General features: G+C 40.6%; 1 protein-coding gene and 1 long non-coding RNA gene across 18 annotated transcripts in view; both read left to right on the plus strand.

Annotated features, from left to right (window-relative positions):
* Ryr2 (ryanodine receptor 2) overlaps positions 1-23580 on the plus strand; it is a 585615-nt gene that overhangs the window by 493673 nt on the left and 68362 nt on the right. For 10 of the 17 annotated variants that reach the window (NM_032078.3, XM_063276749.1, XM_063276751.1 and 7 more), the window contains 5 exons: positions 2279-2375; positions 4562-4665; positions 6425-6476; positions 9732-9785; positions 10979-11002. In NM_032078.3, the coding sequence (NP_114467.2) occupies positions 2279-2375; positions 4562-4665; positions 6425-6476; positions 9732-9785; positions 10979-11002 (331 nt within the window). The remainder of the gene's footprint in view (positions 1-2278; positions 2376-4561; positions 4666-6424; positions 6477-9731; positions 9786-10978; positions 11003-23580) is intronic. The other 7 variants (NM_001191043.3, XM_063276752.1, XM_063276757.1 and 4 more) reach the window with 1 other exon arrangement.
* On the plus strand, positions 11009-22929 carry LOC134482861 (uncharacterized). The gene is made up of 2 exons (XR_010059483.1): positions 11009-13959; positions 20403-22929. It is a non-coding gene; the product is annotated as an uncharacterized LOC134482861 (long non-coding RNA).

Genomic DNA, 23580 nt, shown 5'->3' on the forward strand with positions numbered 1-23580 from the left:
TAAAATGGTATATGTTGGAGAATATCTGCTCGCCATAGGGAAGGACATTCAGTGTGACTGGAAACGTTCTTTGAAGTCCAATTGCTTAGATTTCAACTTCCGTCTTTTGTGTTACATGGCACTGTGAGGTTGATTACCTCCCTTCACTTTGTTTTCCCCCTCTGGACTGTAGTAGGACCGGCCCCATAGAGTACCAAGATGGATTAACGAACAAGTCTGTTCAGAGTGCTTGTCAGTATGCTGATCACAGTAGAGGCTAGCCACGGATGCTATTTGTATAATTTTTCTCATACAGAGAAAAGAAGACATTCTCCTGACTCACAGGAATGACATAAACAAACCCAACAGACTCATCACTGTTCTCTTAGTAGTACATCAATATACTTGTTAGTAGAGATATAACTTATTGTGTTCAGGTCTGGCTTGGTGACCTGCTATGGCTTCCTGGGTATTCTGCCAAGACACTGTGCTCTTGGCTACCCTTAACTTTCCGCAAGTAACCGTATCCCTACTGTGTTGATTTATTTTCTATTATTGTCATAAAACACCAGGACCAAAGGTAACATATGGGCAAAAGAGTTTATGTGGGCTTAAGGTTTCAGACCTATAAGAGTCCTTCGTGAAGGGGAAGTGATGAACAAAGCCAATGAAATAACAAACCAGGAGCTCCCATCCTGCACTGCAAGAGCAAGGCAGAGAGAAAATTGGAAATAGTATGAGCCTTCAAACTCTCAAAGCCCAACTCCAATAATACAATTCCTCTGACAAGGCCACACCTCCCCAAACAGTTCTACCAACTGGAGACAATTACCCAAATGCCCAAGACTGTGAAGGACATTTTCCATTCAGACCACCACAATTATGTCTTGGAAACAGGACTGAGATCAACTGTATCTCTCTTTGGAAGATCCGATCTCTTTGTAAGTCAGCTCTTTCCTTCTGTATGTTTGCACCACAAGGTTACAATTTCTGGTTGTTACATTGTGTCCAGTATTCAGGCTGCTTATTTCTCTCATTTCCACTTTAAGGTCCAACATAAATTTAAAATTCTATTTTCCTAACCCTGGACAGCATCCAGTGTCTTACAATTCAGTGTCTTTGTAAGATATTGGAGAAAGGATTTGTTTTACGAAGACATCGTTTAAACCATTTCAGGAACATCTGAACTGAGCTCAGTGAATCTGAATTTCCCTCAGGGCTAAATATGTGGTCTGTTTAGAAGTCTAAATGTTGTATGCATGACTCTGAGGTTCTAAAAACAGCTGAGCACATCTTTTGGCTTGCCTCTCTTGTGTGCTGGAATTTACAGTGACTTTTAGTGTTTCCAAATGTGTTGCTAGTTCCTCTCCTATTTTCAAGGTTCTTAAACCCTTCTAGCGATTATGCCTCATGCCTTCATAATACACTTCTGTTATTAAGTGTAGGCTTCCTTCACACAATGGTATCATTCTGTTACTTCTAATATGTTATCCACATAGTATTCTCTTGTCCTTTTTTTACTTTTTACTTCATAGACAAACATCTTTTTTAAGATGCATTTTATTTTTGTGGGGTGTGTGTGTGTGTGTGTGTGTGTGTGTGTTTGTGTGTACAGGGGTGGGGGTGGGGTTGCATATGTATTCAGTAGCCAGAGAGGCCAGAAGGATGTATTAGACTTCCTGGAGCTGGAGTTGCAGATGATCATGAGCAGACGGACTGCCATGGCTGCTGGGAACTGAGCTTGGGTTCCACAGAGTTACCTCTTCAACTTCAGGTAGATACTTTTTAAAGTCAATGTTCCGAGATTTCAGCTTCATTCATACAATTATAAAAAGTTCACTTAATACATTCCACTCTGGAATAGCCAGAGCCTGTGTTTGAAGTTACCTTGAATTTAGGGAATTCTTCCATTGGCACTTATATTATTTAACAAGAATCACACCAGGAAATAATAACCACTATTTAACTAAGGTCTGTCTAATGCACTTTCCGCTATTTATCATGATTTAATTCTTAGAAGATTGAGATATATTGTAATGCCACAATTATTCTTGTTGCAAATATGAGAATTGTGAAAATTGAAATCTTAATTGATATTGTGGAGCTGAGACTAAACCCAAAGTTAATATGTGATCTGAGAAAACTGCTTTTATTGGTCACAAGGAATTGTCCTTGAAAAGAGGGATCTATAATAGGAAGTTTATTTTTTATTTTAGTTCACAAATAATCTGGTAATAAAGTACTAAAGAATTCTTGTTCATATGTTTAAAATCCCTTTGTTTGACATTTTATCTTTTAGGCATCGGGCTGTCAATCTTTTTCTTCAGGGATATGAAAAGTCTTGGATTGAAACAGAAGAGCATTACTTTGAGGATAAATTGATCGAAGATTTAGCGGTAAGCTTTTTAATGGGATTATAAAATGGAAGAAGACTGAAAGAAAATCACTACAGTGCACATTGGTCTTAGGGAACTTTAAAAGTATAAGTTGTCTTATTCACTAAATAAGTCTCTTAAACTCTCTCTCAAAGCCCTTTCCAACTTAAAGTCAAAATAAAATCTAAAAATAAAAACTATTCACACCAAGTAATTTGAAGACTAGCAAATGATTGCTGGTTTTCAAAATAGACATATGAGAAGATTGTACATCTACATGCGACTCCTCACAGATCCCGAAGCCCCAATTGGTCTCTGTGTACCACAGTGTTCTTGGTTTCTGTAACACTGAATGTGGTCTATCCTCCACTCATGTTTCTTTCCCTTATTATTTCTGTCTAATAAAACGATCTCATTCCATAAGCCTAGAACAACTGTCTCTCCAGCCTGGTCAGGTAATGAGGTTTTTTTTTATTGTTTTGTGTTTTTGTTTCTTTGTTTGTTTGTTTTCTGTTTTTGTTTTGTTTATCATTAGTGGTGTGGGCACAGAGGAGGAGGGAGTTGGTACTCAGCAGTCAGAGCTTACATCCGACAGGGTAGGAAGGAGGCTGTATACAGGTGGGTGCTGCACCCTGAAGGACCGGGCAACATCAATGTCTTTTATAAGCTGAGCTACTGTTTTAAACCACGTTTCTAGATGAAATTATGAGCCCAAGTCCCACACATGTCTGTGGCATTACGAGAGACATTATGATCTCCAAGTTGAAGATCTCCTATCTGGAAGTCAATTTTAGTTTACAAATTATCAGGAACCATAGTAAACAAATGCAATGCAATGTCTAAAAGCCTAACCCTGATTGCCCTTCTCTCCTCTCTCAAGCAGGCTTTTATGTTGCTCAGATTGGCTTCCAGCTCACTAGGTAGCCAAGGATAGCCTTGATCTCCTGACTCTTGTGCCTCCATTCTCATGAGTTTTGGGATTCTGTGCTTAGGCTCAGGATCTGCCCCAGGGCCTTGTGCGTGCCAGCCAAACAACTGAGCCCCTGCTCTAGCCCTAGCCCCATTACATTATTGAAGCCACCACAGACTATTTAGGTATCTTGTAAAAGTTTAACTACCAATGACATCAAGATTCTTAACACAGTAAGAATTTCCTTTCATGTAGAAAGAAATTCAGGCCAAATGGAAAAAAAAATCTCTGGAAACATAGAATTCATTAAATCATTCAGTAAAATCAGGATCAGTCAATTCCATAGGAAAAAATGCTTAATTTTCTCAATGATGAAATTTTTTCCAATGCTATTTTATTGTTTTAAAAGTAACTAACAGTGAAAAATGCACATACTTCAGTCAATAATCCATTTTGTGTTCTTTATCACACTTTGTTTTAGCCAAGAAAATATTTTATGTGATAAATATTGCTGTGTGGACTTAATTGTCACACATCATGTGATATTTTATTCTTTATTATGTCTTTCCCATTCTAAAGCTGAACTTTCCTCTGTTTAGAATACTCTTTTTGTTAGTTTTAAATCCTGCTTATAAGAATAATGTTTTCTTTTAAAATTCTGTGGACTATCTTTGTTCAGCTTTTTTTAATCAATATTATTAAATGCTTCTGTTCTACATCAGTAGTGTAATCAGCACATGTGTTAGATTTATATATGTATTGTATTATATATTATATAGACACAAATCACATACATATATATGCACACATAACTATCATGGGCTGATTTCTAGAGTTTGGTAGCCAGAAAACCTAATCTAATCAGTGAACTACAGGTTCAATGTAAGACTCTGTTGCAAAAACCAAAGTGACTTCTAAGAAATGATGACACCTAAGGTTGACCTCTGACCTCTGCACACACCCATACGTGCCTTTGTGTTCTCACACATACGTCCTCCTGCTGTCCCCTCCCCCAGTCGCACATATGCCCACACACAGCTCAACAAGCAAACAAAGATGTTTCTTTTATTCTCTCTGCCGTTCATTGTATTGCTCCTGGCTTGGGTTTTCAGTTAGTGGGACGTTGTCTTGTTGTGTAGCACATGCAGACTTTCAATCGGCAATTCCTCTGATCCTCCTGCTTCCACTTCTTAAGAGCTGGGGCTGCAGATATAAGCCTCAATGCTGAGCTTAAGCATTTGTTCTAAATGGGCAATGTTATGCAGTTGTCTGCTCCACCCTCCACCCTGTTTTTCAGAAACCGGGGTCTGAACTCCCAGAAGAAGATGAAGCCATGAAAAGAGTTGATCCTCTGCATCAGCTTATTCTTCTGTTCAGCCGCACAGCCTTAACAGAGAAATGGTATGGTAGGGAGGGTTAATACAGACTTAGGAGACAGTGATAAAGAAACCAACATCTGTCATTTATTTATGTCTCAGTCACATCCTGTTCTTGTCAAAAGAGGGAATAATTCACACATCATATGATCTATCTGACATAAAATCCATAGAGTAGCATCCGCTGCTTTTTGTTGTTGTTTTTGGTCTTCAAACCCTACCCTGAAGATGAGTCAGTCAGTAAAGTACTTGCCTAGCTATCATAAGGACCTGAGCTCTATCCCATAACTCACATTAAAAAGCCAGGCATGGTCATGTGTGCATGCAATCCCAGCACCAGGGGAGGAGAAACAGGCTGATTCCTGGGATTCATTGACCAGAAAACCTGGGCTAATCAGTGAGCTCTGGTGAGAGACCCTGTCTCAAAAGCCAAAGTGGATGGCTTCTAAGAAATGATGGCACTGGAGGTTGACCTCTGACCTCTGCATATACCCACACATGCATATGAATTCTCACATCAATCATCCCATACCCTCCCCCCAAATCTACCAAGGAATTCTGGGCTTTCTTAACTCTGTATTAGGCTGATTATGTTGATCCCTACAAAAGGTTTTTGTTTATTGAAAGCTGCCATTATAAATAAAGGAAAAGTGACTAAAAGAAGCGAAATCCATTGCTGAGAATGCATGAAAGCTGGTGACCCTCGTCTTCCCTTTAGAGGGTATCTCCCATTTAAATGATGGTTAAGAAACCCTTAGGTGCTGGGTGAGGCCTTTGGTAGTATCTCTCCGATCTGTTTCTAGGACATTGCCTACTTTCCTTGCCTTCACTCCTGGCCCGACACCTACACCAAAGCTTTAGAGAGCAAACTCCTGTGGAGTTACATGACAAATTCAACCCAGAAGATGCAATGAAGATGCCTTGGCTTTTCTCCCTATTGAGGCTCTAAAAGACTCCGTGGGTGGGGCTTGGTAGAGCCTACAGAGCCTTTGTCTAATGTCCTGGCCTTGGCCCTCAGGCTTTATCCTTCCTCTTCAGACCCTAGGAGATCATTTAATTACCAATACACATCGACATGGGTCGTCTCACAAGTCCTGAAGCACCATGTGATCTCTGGGCACCATAGCAATTTGGCTCCCTCCCTCCTAACATTGAACATGTCCATCCTTTGGCTCACATTTTCTCTCTCTTATTATTCCCCACCAACAAAACCATCTCACCTTATCTGATAAGTATAGAACAACTGTCTGTCTGATCTCGTGAGGTAATGAGGTATTTCTCATCAGTGAAGTTGGGACCTGCTATAATACTTCAGCAAATGTTAGACATTCCTCACAGAAACTTAATTGTTCTGGCCATCTTTTTATTTTTAACTTTGACATTATAACTCGCCGAGTCTTTCATTAGACGTCAAGTATTTCTCTGCTGTCAAAAGCTTTGTACCACATAAGTTTGCGTTTGTTTTCCTCTTTGCATTTTGTGGTTTGAAGGAAATTAGTTGTTCCATTTATTAGCATGGTCATAATAGGGTACCTTTATTCTCACACCCGAAGGGCTCCACTCTAAGGTCAGAAGAGGCATTTCCGGAAGACCTCTAAGGTCTTTGCTCTCTGGTTATAAAATAGTTTGTTTGCCAACGCTTACTATTGTCTGACTTTTATGTCATTTAATTGTAAGGAAGAACATGTGTTTAAAAGGGCAGACAGTTACTTTGCATAGGGATAGTTTCTCACCACAGCCTGCCTTCTACTTAAGAACTGATCTTTCCCTGCTTGGTTTCATAGCAAACTGGAGGAAGATTTTCTGTACATGGCGTATGCAGACATTATGGCAAAGGTAAGCATACATCTTTCTTGGTTTCGATATTTAATGAATTAAGCTATTTCTATTTGCCAAAGGGTAAGAATCTACATGAAAGATACTGATAGATCTTGCAGACATGAAATGCATGCATTTCAGGGAATTCCTGCTTTGTACCTTATGAGTGAGGAGTCACCAGTATCCCAGCATTCTTTTATTTGACCCTCATTCATCAGCCATTGAGGCCATTCTAATTCTGCAGATTAAATGATGGGGAAAAAACCCTTTGCATTATGTACTTAAAGAGTTTAACATGTGCTGGAAGTAACAGGAATAATTAAGGGTCTGGAAAGAGAGCTTGGTGGGTGAGCTTACTTCTTGTTCTTCCAGGGGTGCTGAGTTCAGTCCCCAGCACCCCCATCTCTTTGAAAGCTAACAACCGCCTTAACTCTAGCTTTGGAGGATCCAAAGTCCACTTCTGCACCTGCATGCAACACACACACACACACACACACACACACACACACACACACACAAATTTAAAAAGTAAAACTTGAAACAGTTATATTAAAACTGCTAGTTAGAGGTCAAAGAGCTGGCCCTGTGGGTGAGAGCACATACTCCTCTTGCTGAAGCCTAGAGTTCCTGTTCCCAGCACCTACCCCAGGTGGTTCACAACCTTCTGTAACTCCAGCTCCGGGATACCGAACACTTTCTTGTGGCCTTCATGGGTACCTGCGTACATGTGGTAGACACATGTGGATGCACATCCATACATAATTTTCATATTATCTATCATCTAATTACCATAATTACATATATGGTAATTAGATGATAGAGGAACTATCGAGGGTATTGTGGGTAGGTTCCTTAGGCTATGGTGACGTTTTTGGGGAATCTTAAACCGGGAGGGATGGCATTAGAGTAGCAGTATTTTCTACGTTTGTTACCCCTTAACAAGAATTGATATATACAAACAGGAGGCCAGTTTCTCCTGAGATTCCAACCTCAGGTGCCGTGTACTAAGAGGAGAGCCCCAGAATTATCACAGATGACATACCAAATCCTAGACACGTTAAAGATGACTCTGAGACTGCCACGCGGAGGTGTGTCAGAGTTTCAACGTGAAAGATAACTCACGGACACATGTGTTTCAACACCTGGTCCTCAGAGGGTGTTGCGTTTCAAGAAGGCTGTGGAATTTTGTGGGTAGACAGCATGGATGGTAGGGGATCACTGAGCGACTTTCATGGAGGATTGTAGCCGGCCCACTTTCTGCCAAAGCTTTCTTGTTTTCTATCTGTTGTCATGTTATACCTGGCAGCTTCATACTCAGAGGGACAGGATCAGCCCTGTCACCAGGCTTTCCATGCCGTTGAGCCAAAGCAAGCCTCTCTCTTCCTTAAGCCGCTCCTCGCAGACAATAGCATGCTACGTTAAAGGGAAGTCTGCGCTACCGTGCCTGGGGCCTTCTAAGTTCACTCTCCCAAACCATCAGAATCAGATCACTGCTGAAGCTGTTGGCTTCATTAATCTCACTCCAGAGGAGAGGAAGGCAGTAGATGCAAGCTCATGATCAAATCTGAAAGAACAGAGACACTAAGAGATGATTAGGGGAAGGGGAGCGAGCCTTACTGTAATCTTACAGAGGAGTACATCTGTGGTCAGCAAATCCACAGTGGTCTGGGGGTCTGGACCACGGGAGCACTGAAAACATCTGTAGGTATGGCGAAAACTTCTGAGCACGCAGGAGACGAAGAGGAAGCAGGGGAGAAGGAAGTGTCAGCCTGTGGGAAGTGAGTTACAGTCTGAAAAGTGAGAGGGAGTGAGGCATTTTTTCCTTCTTTTTAAATTTTATTCATTTTTCATGACTGTGAGTTGACTTCACAGCCTCCTATCTATAAGGAAAGTGCTTGAGCCCCTGAGCTAGATCCCCATTTTGAGATTATCTCAACTGTCCCATGCCTCTACACAAACCCATATTTCTTCCCACACCTTATTGGCACGTTTGCTGTTCCAAATGGAAAAAAGTTTCGTTCCTATGCACTGGAATTTTCAGAGACCATGACAAGCCTTTTAGGATTTATTTAGCTTGGAGTCAGGGGTGGGATCTCACTTGGTATCCACCTGTCCACCTCTGTCCCTGTGCCCAAAGCCCTGTTTCTCCTGGAGTTGCAAGTGCTTTTCTGATTGTAGCTTGTGCTTCATCATTTTGCCTCTAGGCACCACACAAGGTACTGAGCACTGGCCAAATGTAAGAAATCAGGTAGAATAGTTGGCCATGCTAGTCAGTGGGCTGTGAGTTTCTTCCCATCACAGACATTAGTTAATGACCAACTTCTTTTGATCACCACTGTATTCCAAAGTCTTAGCTGTGATTTATTACATAAAGATCATTTTCAAATAGGTTTCCCAGGTGCTAAAATATTTTACAAACATTAAGGCATACTATTCCCTTAAGAATACACATGCTTTTTCTCATGGTCAATATAAAAAGGAGACATGGAGAGAAGTCACTTGCCAAGCCAGACGAGCTAATGGTACTAATGGTAGGAAGCGTCATGATGAAGCCAAGCCTCTGCCTGCTGAGTTCATGCCTCCACCTTCCTTCCTTCCCCTCTCTGAGTTTTGTTCCTGGTCTCCCTCTGCCTTTCAACCCACAGCAATCTAAGCCAGGGAATTAGCTAAGAATATACCTGTGGGTCAGTAGAATAGAATAGTCAAATTGTCTGTGCTCTGTGTGTAAATAATAATGTTGTTAACAAACAATTAACATCCTTCCTTGGGTGACATATGGTAAAATGAACTTAAAAGGATTAGATGAATCTTGCTAATATGACCCATCATTATACTCAATGTATATTCTGTGTTAATTTTAAATAAAAACAAGCTGTGTGTCTATGTTCATTAATGTATGTAATGAAGGGTTACAAAAGAGACGATTGGATGCTATATTTAAGCCTTGGTTAAATGAATCAAGGGCACAGAGAGCCCTTCTCATGTTCTCATGTTAAGCATGAGAACCTTTATATGAACCTCTTAGTCATGTCTTTTGGGGATGAAATTGGCCATTCGGTCTTTGAATTTTGCAAAAGTCAAATCCTGTAGATAAAATACAGTTTTATTTTAGCCTACTAAGTCACTAATGGTGCTGTGTAAGTTTTACATCCATTCAGTTTCAACAACGCTCAGAAATCAGTACAAATCACTTGGTGTTTATGCCAAACAAACATTTTGCATTTTCTCCCTTCTCATATCCTCCTTTCCTTTTTTTCCCCCCTCTCGAATCAGAGTTGTCACGATGAAGAAGACGATGATGGTGAAGAAGAAGTGAAGAGCTTTGAAGTAAGATGGGTCATTCTAGTACTGCCTTTCCTCCACTTGGAGACATTGTTTCATAGCTTATAACGGACTTTTGTGTTTCTTGCTTCATGGCTTACTGCAGCTTATTGTGTCCGGGAATTGCATGTCAGAGCTGAATGGACTGACCTGAGTCCTAGTGTTTGCTAAGAGAAAAGCAAGATGTGTAGAGCCATCGAATTGTACAGTAAAGCCCATATGTCCAGAATGAGTGTACCTGGCAGCCCATGAAGATGATACCACTTCAAATTACTCACATGGCAGGGTTGCTGGTGTCTGTAATTGCCAATAGACACGAGGAAAATACTTATGGAAGAGCAACACAGCACCAAGCTTCTAATGACTCCATTGGTGTTAGATTCATTTGTTCTTTCCTGAATCAATTGGCCTCTTGACGTCTGCCCAATTAGGTCACTCATTCAGTACACATATGTAAGTGGTTGCCATGGTGCAGTTTGCTTGCATGGAATAGAGGCGCATCTTTTCTAGGATAGATTTCATTTCACGATTATTGTCTCGAGCATTTTCAGCCTTTAAATATCGCCTATGATTTGAGTTACTGCTTAACGTTATCCAGCTTTAAAGACAGTTAAGTTCATTCCCCACTTTGCTTATAGTGTCCTTTGGCTTCTGTAGGTGACTAGCTAGCTGTTGCTAACTACCACTTTCTTATTTGCTGTACTTTTATCGAGAAAGAGAAACAAACTGGAAGGCAGTGGAGAATAGATTCTTCCTAGTAGTTCATATATATATGGACTTGGAGCTAGAAGTCTGGAGAAATACGAGAAGCCAGCAATGAGTCCTTAACTCATGGTGGGAACACAGCACATTGAACCAAGGAATAAACTGATGTCACTTCCAGAAATAACCAATGTGACCCTCTCTGCGGTACTGAAATCAGTGTATTAAAAAAAAAAAAAAAACAAACAAAAGAGCAACCTAAATTGAGAATGACCCATGACTATTGCTGGCTGAGCAAAACACCCTGTTTAATTTCCTATACAATCCTAGCTGAAGTGCGTGAGTTCTAGTCTTAAGTCCATCCTCCCTGTAAGGAGACAGGTAACTTAGAACATTCCAGGAGCAGCAAATGATACTGTTTTCCTTTGCGGGTTATCCATTGTCTCCAGAGCAGCTGTTTATTGCTATTTTGCTTCTTGTCCTCATCCTTCCTTAAGGTCACAGGATCCCAACGCAGCAAGGTAAAGACATGTGTATGTGTGTATCTGTCTGGGTCTGAGTTTCAGTTTCTTGTGGCATTTACCTGTATTAGACCCAAAGTCTTGGACTCTTTTGTGAGAAGAGGTCTTCAGAATCGCTCTGCCAGTCTGTAGTGCGTAGCATCCCTTCTTTGGTTTATTCTTCTTGCCAATTTAAATGACTCATGTTTTGAAATCGTGTCCTCCGTGCTCACTCTCAGCTGTATATTGATCTGGATGAGTCCGGTCATTTAGTGGATGAATGTATAATTAGAAATTGTCTTGTACAAGAAAGGGCCTCAGCCTTGCACTCTGAATGTGACTTGTACCAGACTTCTTATTTAAAGAAGACACAGGAAAACGGCCTTTTCTTTTCTTCTCTTTTTTCCCCTTTCTTTCTTTGTGTTTTGTTTTTGTTCTTTAATTAGTACCTGGGATGTATGTATCATAATTTTAACATTGACTTTTGGCACTTCATTAAATGAAAAGGACACCAGATGACGGTTTCTGCCTCTTGGCATTTCAAATATTTCATCTGGAAGTTTTGCAAATGGAAGACATTTCGACCTAGAATTACATGATGTTTTTCCTTTGTATGATTTCTGTGAAGTTTGAGTTTTATTTTCATGAGGCTACTTTTAACAGCAAAGTTGATCATAAATATTCCTGGAAGGCAATGCTCTTAATGGTTTTATTTCTGGAATGATGGCTATTAAGAATCTATTTAGAAGAAACAAATTGTAATGTTTATAGCTCACTGGAATATGGTGTTCTTATTAGATATCTGGATCATTGTAATCTAAAAAAATCCAAGTGGATGACAACGTCAGATTCAGCCCCAATCTGGTGGATACCACAGCCCATGGCACATAGTGGACATCATACTGAAAAACAGCATGAGCTTCTATAATAGTTAATGGTGGCTCCAATAATGATATCTTAAATTTTGATTTTCACCTTAGATAGAACTCATATGAATTATTAAGTGATGGAAACATGAAAGAGCTTTCTAACATTAATCAAACACTTGGCTTCCTGGTTAGCATGGGTGCTTATGAGCAAGAGTCCCTGATAGGGGTGCCAAGAGGAGTGGATAGGGATGGAACAGGATGAGGAGTTTCTAGCCAGACAAATTACTGAGAAGGTTGAATGAATAGCCAGTCTTAGGGATCTGAAAACCAGGGGAATTGATTTACAGGCCCAAACTTGCAGGCTTTTGAGATGTTTGGAAAGGTTGACAGGACAAACGTGATGTTCAGAGAGTAGGAGGTGGGTCAGGCTGGGGAGAAGAGTCAGCCACAGTACAGAGCTGGGGCCAACTGAAAGGAAGGCTGCTTCTGGGTTTAAATCATTAGTCAAGTTCATCTAGTGAGACCTGATTGTTAATCCTCGAATAGGAGAAGTGGGCCAGCAGCTTGTGGCCAGCCTAAGAAAGGATTTTAAAGCTCCTGGAGATTGCCACTCGCTCATAAGTAAAACAGTCATCCATGTGTGAGTATTTTTACTTACACACCAGTAGTTTTCTGATTTCTGTGTGATGTTGGAGATTTATACCTAATTCAGTAACATGCTGCTCTTTGCATATGCATGCTATATGAATAAGGGTCATTGCATTTCTCAGTTTAAAAACAAGTCGTATGCAATCCGTTACCTATAAAAACCATCTACTCCGAGGCTGACCACTCGAGGCGAACAAAAACAGGAAACACGTTTACCCAGACAACTGGTCGGTTATTTTCTTCATCCCTTTAGAGGATGTTCACACTGCGGTGTCTAGTTAGTTGTTTGATGTAATGTCTGTGTAATCTAATTGTGGAATTTTCCCCTTAAGGTAAACTGACTGAAGTACTACTTGGCAGTTTCAATAACTCGTAGGACAAATTATGTTACGTAAGCTTGGAAAGAATTAAAAAGTATGTGGGACATGAATTTTATCCCAGTCACTGACTGGTGGGTTATTAAGACTGGCCATAGCTTCTACTCAAGTTCTTTATAACATAGTTAGCTAAGATGTCCAGGAGAATACAGAAGCAGCTATGATAAGAAATGTGTTATTATAAGAAAACTCCCCCCATTGGCTAATGCAAGAAAATTTAAAAAAAAAATCACAGAAAATGGTAAATGGGGATCAAAATGCCAACTCTTTTTCTTCTCTCTCATCACTTGTGTGTTTTATTGGTGCAGTCCTGCTGAAGCTCTTCTGGCTTACATATCAAGTCTAAGAATGAGTTCTTTATTTCCCCTATAATATAATACAAAACTGCTTCGTAGCTGCCCATTTAAATCCATAACAGCAAACTTTATCATTATTTTTAGATCTGTGGTTACTTCAATATTTAAATCATAAAAGAGCAATTAAATCTTTGGAAGAGGCCAGCATATTCTTTTTTTTTTCAGGTACACCCAACAAGTCAACTATTTTAGTCGAATGCTTTATTTACCTTTCAAATTTATCAGACTCCATGGAAACATTATTGTTAGCTGTTCCTGTTGAGCAATTGAGGATATGACTTTAAAATAGTCTGCGCTTGGGAGCTGGCTCCTTGGTTCAGAAGGCATAGTGCTCCTCTGACTGCAGAGACCCAAGTTAGGTTCACAGCAGCCACACAGGGCAGTTCACGACCACCTCTAACTTCAGCTCCAAAAGATCGGATGCCCTCTCCTGGCCTCTGTGGGCATATGTATTCATGCGCCCAAGGTTAAAAATACAATATCCATTTGAAAATATAACTCAGTAAGCACATTTTAACTTCCTAAAAACAGTTTCATTTAAGATTCTAAAATACAGTTTTACAACCCAATGAAAATCTAAGTTGGTGACGGTGACCTGGCAAGGGAAAAGGGTAGAAGACAGACTTCTCTCTTCGAGGCTGTCCTTCTCATATGCAAAGTCAGATCCCTTTGTTAGTTCTCAGTTCCAACTCAGATAACATAGTCTCAGGTACCTTAGTACCTCTGAGGTCCCATTTTTATTTTTTTATTTTTTTATTTTTTTATTAACTTGAGTATTTCTTATATACATTTCGAGTGTTATTCCCTTTCCCGGTTTCCGGGCAAACATCCCCCTCCCCCCTCCCCTTCCTTATGGGTGTTCCCCTCCCAACCCTCCCCCCATTGCCGCCCTCCCCCCATAGACTAGTTCACTGTGGGTTCAGTCTTAGCAGGACCCAGGGCTTCCCCTTCCACTGGTGCTCTTACTAGGATATTCATTGCTACCTATGGGGTCAGAGTCCAGGGTCAGTCCATGTATAGTCTTTAGGTAGTGGCTTAGTCCCTGGAAGCTCTGGTTGCTTGGCATTGTTGTACTTTTGGGGTCTCGAGCCCCTTCAAGCTCTTCCAGTTCTTTCTCTGATTCCTTCAATAGGGGACCTATTCTCAGTTCAGTGGTTTGCTGCTGGCATTCGCCTCTATATTTGCTGTATTCTGGCTGTGTCTCTCAGGAGCGATCTACATCCGGCTCCTGTCGGTCTGCACTTCTTTGCTTCATCCATCTTGTCTAATTGGGTGGCTGTATATGTATGGGCCACATGTGGGGCAGGCTCTGAATGGGTGTTCCTTCAGTCTCTGTTTTAATCTTTGCCTCTCCCTTCCCTGCCAAGGGTATTCTTTTTCCTCATTTAAAGAAGGAGTGAAGCATTCACATTTTGATCATCCGTCTTGAGTTTCGTTTGTTCTAGGGATCTAGGGTAATTCAAGCATTTGGGCTAATAGCCACTTATCAATGAGTGCATACCATGTATGTCTTTCTGTGATTGGGTTAGCTCACTCAGGATGATATTTTCCAGTTCCAACCATTTGCCTACGAATTTCATAAACTCGTTGTTTTTGATAGCTGAGTAATATTCCATTGTGTAGATGTACCACATTTTCTGTATCCATTCCTCTGTTGAAGGGCATCTGGGTTCTTTCCAGCTTCTGGCTATTATAAATAAGGCTGCGATGAACATAGTGGAGCACGTGTCTCTTTTATATGTTGAGGCATCTTTTGGGTATATGCCCAAGAGAGGTATAGCTGGATCATCAGGCAGTTCAATGTCCAATTTTCTGAGGAACCTCCAGACTGATTTCCAGAATGGTTTTACCAGTCTGCAATCCCACCAACAATGGAGGAGTGTTCCTCTTTCTCCACATCCTCGCCAGCATCTGCTGTCACCTGAGTTTTTGATCTTAGCCAATCGCACTGGTGTGAGGTGAAATCTCAGGGTTGTTTTGATTTGCATTTCCCTTATGACTAAAGATGTTGAACATTTCTTTAGGTGTTTCTCAGCCATTCGGCATTCCTCAGCTGTGAATTCTTTGTTTAGCTCTGAACCCCATTTTTTAATAGGGTTATTTGTTTCCCTGCGGTCTAACTTCTTGAGTTCTTTGTATATTTTGGAAATAAGGCCTCTATCTGTTGTAGGATTGGTAAAGATCTTTTCCCAATCTGTTGGTTGCCGTTTTGTCCTAACCACAGTGTCCTTTGCCTTACAGAAGCTTTGCAGTTTTATGAGATCCCATTTGTTGATTCTTGATCTTAGAGCATAAGCCATTGGTGTTTTGTTCAGGAAATTTTTTCCAGTGCCCATGTGTTCCAGATGCTTCCCTAGTTTTTCTTCTATTAGTTTGAGTGTGTCTGGTTTGATGTGGAGGTCCTTGATCCACTTGGACTTAAGCTTTGTACAGGGTGATAAGCATGGATCGATCTGCATTCTTCTACATGTTGCCCTCCAGTTGAACCAGCACCATTTGCTGAAAATACTATCTTTTTTCCATTGGATGGTTTTGGCTCCTTTGTCAAAAATCAAGTGACCATAGGTGTGTGGGTTCATTTCTGGGTCTTCAATTCTATTCCATTGGTCTATCTGTCTGTCTCTGTACCAATACCATGCAGTTTTTATCACTATTGCTCTGTAATACTGCTTGAGTTCAGGGATAGTGATTCCCCCTGAAGTCCTTTTATTGTTGAGGATAGCTTTAGCTATCCTGGGTTTTTTGTTATTCCAGATGAATTTGCAAATTGTTCTGTCTAACTCTTTGAAGAATTGGATTGGTATTTTGATGGGGATTGCATTGAATCTGTAGATTGCTTTTGGTAAAATGGCCATTTTTACCATATTAATCCTGCCAATCCATGAGCATGGGAGATCTTTCCATCTTCTGAGGTCTTCTTCAATTTCTTTCCTCAGTGTCTTGAAGTTCTTATTGTACAGATCTTTTACTTGCTTGGTTAAAGTCACACCGAGGTACTTTATATTATTTGGGTCTATTATGAAGGGTGTCGTTTCCCTAATTTCTTTCTCGGCTTGTTTCTCTTTTGTATAGAGGAAGGCAACTGATTTATTTGAGTTAATTTTATACCCAGCCACTTTGCTGAAGTTGTTTATCAGCTTTAGTAGTTCTCTGGTGGAACTTTTGGGATCACTTAAATATACTATCATGTCATCTGCAAATAGTGATATTTTGACCTCTTCTTTTCCGATCTGTATCCCTTTGATCTCCTTTTGTTGTCTGATTGCTCTGGCTAGAACTTCAAGAACTATATTGAATAAGTAGGGAGAGAGTGGGCAGCCTTGTCTAGTCCCTGATTTTAGTGGGATTGCTTCAAGTTTCTCTCCATTTAGTTTAATGTTAGCAACTGGTTTGCTGTATATGGCTTTTACTATGTTTAGGTATGGGCCTTGAATTCCTATTCTTTCCAGGACTTTTATCATGAAGGGGTGTTGAATTTTGTCAAATGCTTTCTCAGCATCTAATGAAATGATCATGTGGTTCTGTTCTTTCAGTTTGTTTATATAATGGATCACGTTGATGGTTTTCCGTATATTAAACCATCCCTGCATGCCTGGGATGAAGCCTACTTGATCATGGTGGATGATTGTTTTGATGTGCTCTTGAATTCGGTTTGCCAGAATTTTATTGAGTATTTTTGCGTCGATATTCATAAGGGAAATTGGTCTGAAGTTCTCTTTCTCTGTTGTGTCTTTGTGTGGTTTAGGTATAAGAGTAATTGTGGCTTCGTAGAAGGAATTCGGTAGGGCTCCATCTGTTTCAATTTTGTGGAATAGTTTGGATAATATTGGTATGAGGTCTTCTATGAAGGTTTGATAGAATTCTGCACTAAACCCGTCTGGACCTGGGCTCTTTTTGGTTGGGAGACCTTTAATGACTGCTTCTATTTCCTTAGGAGTTATGGGGTTGTTTAACTGGTTTATCTGTTCCTGATTTAACTTCGATACCTGGTATCTGTCTAGGAAATTGTCCATTTCCTGAAGATTTTCAAATTTTGTTGAATATAGGTTTTTATAGTAAGATCTGATGATTTTTTGAATTTCCTCCGAATCTGTAGTTATGTCTCCCTTTTCATTTCTGATTTTGTTAATTTGGACACACTCTCTGTGTCCTCTCGTTAGTCTGGCTAAGGGTTTATCTATCTTGTTGATTTTCTCAAAGAACCAACTTTTGGTTCTGTTGATTCTTTCTATGGTCCTTTTTGTTTCTACTTGGTTGATTTCAGCTCTGAGTTTGATTATTTCCTGCCTTCTACTCCTCCTGGGTGTATTTGCTTCTTTTTGTTCTAGAGCTTTTAGGTGTGCTGTCAAGCTGCTGACATATGCTCTTTCCTGTTTCTTTCTGCAGGCACTCAGCGCTATGAGTTTTCCTCTTAGCACAGCTTTCATTGTGTCCCATAAGTTTGAGTATGTTGTATCTTCATTTTCATTAAATTCTAAAAAGTTTTTAATTTCTTTCTTTATTTCTTCCTTGACCAGGTTATCATTGAGTAGAGCATTGTTCAATTTCCACGTATATGTGGGCATTCTTCCCTTATTGTTATTGAAGACCAGTTTTAGGCCGTGGTGGTCCGATAGCACGCATGGGATTATTTCTATCTTTCTGTACCTGTTGAGGCCCGTTTTTTGACCAATTATATGGTCAATTTTGGAGAAAGTACCATGAGGAGCTGAGAAGAAGGTATATCCTTTTGCTTTAGGATAGAATGTTCTATAAATATCCGTTAAGTCCATTTGGCTCATGACTTCTCTTAGTCTGTCTACATCACTGTTTAATTTCTGTTTCCATGATCTGTCCATTGATGAGAGTGGGGTGTTGAAATCTCCCACTATTATTGTGTGAGGTGCAATGTGTGTTTTGAGCTTTAGTAAGGTTTCTTTTACATATGTAGGTGCCCTTGTATTTGGGGCATAGATATTTAGGATTGAGAGTTCATCTTGGTTGATTTTTCCTTTGATGAATATGAAGTGTCCTTCCTTATCTTTTTTGATGACTTTTAGTTGGAAATTGATTTTATTTGATATTAGAATGGCTACTCCAGCTTGCTTCTTCTGACCATTTGCTTGGAAAGTTGTTTTCCAGCCTTTCACTCTGAGGTAGTGTCTGTCTTTGTCTCTGAGGTGTGTTTCCTGTAGGCAGCAGAATGCAGGGTCCTCGTTGCGTATCCAGTTTGTTAATCTATGTCTTTTTATTGGGGAGTTGAGGCCATTGATATTGAGAGATATTAAGGAATAGTGATTATTGCTTCCCGTTATATTCATATTTGATGTGAGGTTATGTTTGTGTGCTTTCATTCTCTTTGTTTTGTTGCCAAGACGATTAGTTTCTTGCTTCTTCTAGGGTATAGCTTGCCTCCTTATGTTGGGCTTTACCATTTATTATCCTTTGTAGTGCTGGATTTGTAGAAAGATATTGTGTAAATTTGGTTTTGTCATGGAATATCTTGGTTTCTCCATCAATGTTAATTGAGAGTTTTGCTGGATACAGTAATCTGGGCTGGCATTTGTGTTCTCTTAGGGTCTGTATAACATCAGTCCAGGATCTTCTGGCCTTCATAGTTTCTGGCGAGAAGTCTGGTGTGATTCTGATAGGTCTCCCTTTATATGTTACTTGACCTTTTTCCCTTACTGCTTTTAATATTCTTTCTTTATTTTGTGCGTTTGGTGTTTTGACAATTATGTGACGGGAGGTGTTTCTTTTCTGGTCCAATCTATTTGGAGTTCTGTAGGCTTCCTGTATGTCTATGGGTATCTCTTTTTTTAGGTTAGGGAAGTTTTCTTCTATGATTTTGTTGAAGATATTTACTGGTCCTTTGAGCTGGGAGTCTTCACTCTCTTCTATACCTATTATCCTTAGGTTTGATCTTCTCATTGAGTCCTGGATTTCCTGTATGTTTTGGACCAGTAGCTTTTTCCGCTTTACATTATCTTTGACAGTTGAGTCAATGATTTCTATGGAATCTTCTGCTCCTGAGATTCTCTCTTCCATCTCTTGTATTCTGTTGGTGAAGCTTGTATCTAGAGCTCCTTGTCTCTTCTTTTGGTTTTCTATATCCAGGGTTGTTTCCATGTGTTCTTTCTTGATTGCTTCTATTTCCATTTTTAATTCCTTCAACTGTTTGATTGTGTTTTCCTGGAATTCTTTCAGGGATTTTTGCGATTCCTCTCTGTAGGCTTCTACTTGTTTATTAATGTTTTCCTGTGCTTCCCTAAGTGTGTTCAGGTCTTTCCTGAAGTCCTCCAGCATCATGATCAAATATGATTTTGAAACTAGATCTTGCTTTTCTGGTGTGTTTGGATATTCCATGTTTGTTTTGGTGGGAGAATTGGGCTCCGATGATGGCATGTAGTCTTGGTTTCTGTTGCTTGGGTTCCTGCGCTTGCCTCTCGCCATCAGATTATCTCTAGTGTTACTTTGTTCTGCTATTTCTGACAGTGGCTAGACTGTCCTATAAGCCTGTGTGTCAGGAGTGCTGTATACCTGTTTTCCTCTCTTTCAGTCAGTTATGGGGACAGAGTGTTCTGCTTTCGGGCGTGTAGTTTTTCCTCTCTACAGGTCTTCAGCTGTTCCTGTGGGCCTGTGTCTTGAGTTCACCAGGCAGCTTTCTTGCAGCAGAAAATTTGGTCTTACCTGTGGTCCCGAGGCTCAGGTTTGCTCGTGGGGTGCTGTCCAGGGGCTCTCTGCAGCGGCAGCAACCAGGAAGACCTGTGCCGCCCCTTCCGGGAGCTTCAGTGCACCAGGGTTCCAGATGGTCTTTGGCTTTTTCCTCTGGCGTCCGAGATGTGTGTGCAGGGAGCAGTCTCTTCTGGTTTCCCAGGCCTGTCTGCCTCTCTGAAGGTTTAGCTCTCCCTCCCACGGGATTTGGGTGCAGAGAACTGTTTATCCGGTCTGTTTCCTTCAGGGTCCGGCGGTGTCTGTGGCAGGGGTCCTGCCGCTCCTGGGCCCTCCCCCACGGGAGCCCAGAGGCCTTATACAGTTTCCTCTTGGGCCAGGGATGTGGGCAGGGGTGAGCAGTGTTGGTGGTCTCTTCCGCTCTGCAGCCTCAGGAGTGCCCACCTGACCAGGCGGTTGGGTCTCTCTCTCACCGGGTCTGGGAGCAGAGAGCTGCTGCGGGCCGGGATCCGCGGGTGAGGTCCCATTTTTATTATCATTACTACAACTGTTGCTGCTGCTGCTGCTATTACTACTACTACTACTACTTCTTCTTCTTCTTCTTCTTCTTCTTCTTCTTCTTCTTCTTCTTCTTCTTCTACTACTACTACTACTACTACTACTACTACTACTGTAATTTGGATTCAGGACACTTTCTGGAGTCCTAAGTATTAAATTTGCCCGTGGTAGAGCTCGCACTCTGGTAAGGGTTAAGGAGCTTTGGGTGTTCTCCTCTGGCTGTGTCTCAGACGCAGCTAATGGTGTATCTATCGTGTGTGCTGCAGTACTCAGACCAGTACCTAGTTTATGGCTCAAGACATGACACAGAGGATTAAAGAATCTATTTAGAGCCAAAATGTTTAATGAGCTGATAATAGATAATACTTCCCAGTGATGCATAACATATGCTGGGCCCCTCTGAAGATTTAGCTTTGAAGAATTCCAATTTTGTTTCAGTAGTTTTAAAAGACTGAATTGAATAAAGATATTCTGTCCCAAGGAACTATATAATTTGAATTCTGGATAGGTTTCTTTAGCAATAAGAACCTGAAATGCCTAAGAGTCAGAGTTAGAATTATGATTATAAAATATTGGTCTAGCAATTCCTTTATCAAGGAAATTGCAAATCTTCAACACTTACCAATGGAAGCTGTTACCCATCTAGGATACAGACTAAAGCATCACAAATGAGTCATATAGGGCCACAGGCTAAGGAGTTGGGTAGAACTCGGATACCATCTGCCAGCTTCATTTATGTTTATCGACCTGTCAATCTCATACTCTGTGCTGCTAGCTCAGATCTCCTGGTAAACAGCTTGAGTGCTGACATGTCATTAGGGGTGAGTATCATGGTTCCATGGAAGTAAGAGTTATGAAAGAAGTGACATGCTAGAAGGAATTAAAGAAATACGTGAAATAATCATAGCTGCTGAATGGTACCCTTGGCTACTTAGTGATGGGAGGCCTCCAAGAGGCCTTGTGCATATATGTGGCTCAGTGGCTTCTGCAGGATGTGAAAAAGGATGAGTGTCTTTAATGTTGTCTTGGTAACAGAAGTTTATCTCTTCATGCCTCCTGGTAGTCATTGGCTTTTTCAACCAACTCCCAGGAAGCCAGAGCCACCTTAGCTCCAGTTTGTCCAGAGCCCAACCCTGAAGCCTGCCCTTCTCCATCAGGATGGAGTCTCCTTGGTGGATGGTTGGAGGAGTGGTCACATTGAGATTTCATAATCATCGCCTCTTACGGGCCCTTTAGGGCTCAGAATCCAGTCTAAGGGGGGGGGGGAGAGAGAGAGAGAGAGAGAGAGAGAGACAGAGACAGAGACAGACAGAGACAGAGACAGACAGAGACAGAGAGACAGAGACAGAGACAGAGACAGACAGAGACAGACAGAAAGAAATTAGGTGGATGTGGGATGCTAAGTCTCATATGAGAAAGCTCCCAGGGAGCACACTCCTTTACAATGCATATGCATATAACACATGCATCTGAATATATGACTTTTCCACAGTGTGGAGAGGACATGTATTTAAAGTTACAGTGGCCTATTTTTTACACATACAATAATTTGAGCCACCTGACAAGGCTTTTAAAAAATAATCTTGGATGAATCTTTTCCTTGACCAAGTTATATAGAATAAATAAGAAAGAACAGAGTCAATGAGAATGCAGACACTTGGATAAAATGCCCATGTTCGAATCCCACCTACATCGCCTACCTATGTGAGCTGTATCCTCAGGTTCCCTGTTTTGAAAAAAAAAAAAGGACAAATTACAGATATTACTGTACACAGTCCTTTTGAGCATTAAATTAGTTAACACTCGTAAAACTCTCAGAACACTGCTTCTCATATGGTTAGCTCTCTAAGGGTCTGGTGTTATTGTTCTGTTTCATAGATAGTACTTTCTCTAAAGAAAATCAAAGAAGTCCATTGAGAGGGACTGTCACAGCAGAATGAGCCTGCCATATAGAGCTGCCTGTACAGTGCCAGAGACCTGAGTGGTCACCTGTGTGTTAGGTGGCCTTCAGCAGGCCACCTTGGATGGCTTAAAATGAAGATCTTGACCCTGGAAATCTGAGGTCATACCTACTTTTAATTTTTTCTGGGTTTTCTGTTTGTAACATGTATGTTCTTCTTACTGCTGAGGACAATCTCACAGTTCCTAACGCCTTAATATTTGGTCAAGATGTCAATTTTTTTTTATTGCTCTGAGAACTTGGAATAAGGTGGAAGAGGAAAAAATTTCTGTCGGTGTGAATAAAAATATTTCACAGTAAAATATTATACAGGAAATAACATTTTAACTTGAATACATCTGTATCATTGTTTTTTTCTCACTTGATACATAGAATATCATGTAGTTATATATAATGCAGTAAGATAGAGAGATGCAGTATTGCACAGTTAGGAACAGGAGCTCTATTAAGAGGCAACTACTTGTACAGAATTCATTTAGGTTAGAATTAAGAGGGCCAGGTGTGGTAGTGTATGATTTTAATCCCGGCATTCAGGAGACAGAGAGGCAGGTGGAGTTCTGTGAGTTCAAGGCCATCTTAGTCTACAGAAATAAGAAATAAGAATTATATTTGAGAATGGAGAACCATGGGCACTGGGGTTGTAGAATTATACTCTCTAAATAAAAAAGAAAACAAAACAGAAAAACAAAACAAAACAAAAAACAGGGACTGAATTAACTCCCTATTCCCCACAAAGTAATATTTTGATCTGTATTAGATTCTTTTCTCATGGCTCTGACAAGAGCAGCTTGTGGAAGGAAGGGTTCATTTTATCTTACAGCTGAAAGGCAGTCTGCCGTCAGGGAGCAGCCATAGAGGCACGAGCATGAGACAGCCAGTCACATTGCATCTCCAGTCAGGAGGCAGAAAAGAGATAAATGCTAGCGCTCAGTCATCTTCATTTTAGTCAATTTGAGATTCCCCACCCATGGATGACACTTCTACATTCTGGGTGTGTCTTCTCTTCTCTGTTAAACCCTTCGGCAAACTTTCCATAGTCACAGAAGTTATTGGTCTTGTTGGCTAGGTAATTCTAAACCCTGTTAAGTTGACATGGAGATGAACCATCACATGATCAAACTATGGAGGTCGCCATTTTTTTTCCTTTTGTCAGGCTTGGTCAGTCGAAGAAGGGTTGTGT

The sequence above is a fragment of the Rattus norvegicus genome, chromosome 17, assembly GCF_036323735.1.
Source record: "Rattus norvegicus strain BN/NHsdMcwi chromosome 17, GRCr8, whole genome shotgun sequence".
NCBI lineage: Eukaryota > Metazoa > Chordata > Mammalia > Rodentia > Muridae > Rattus > Rattus norvegicus.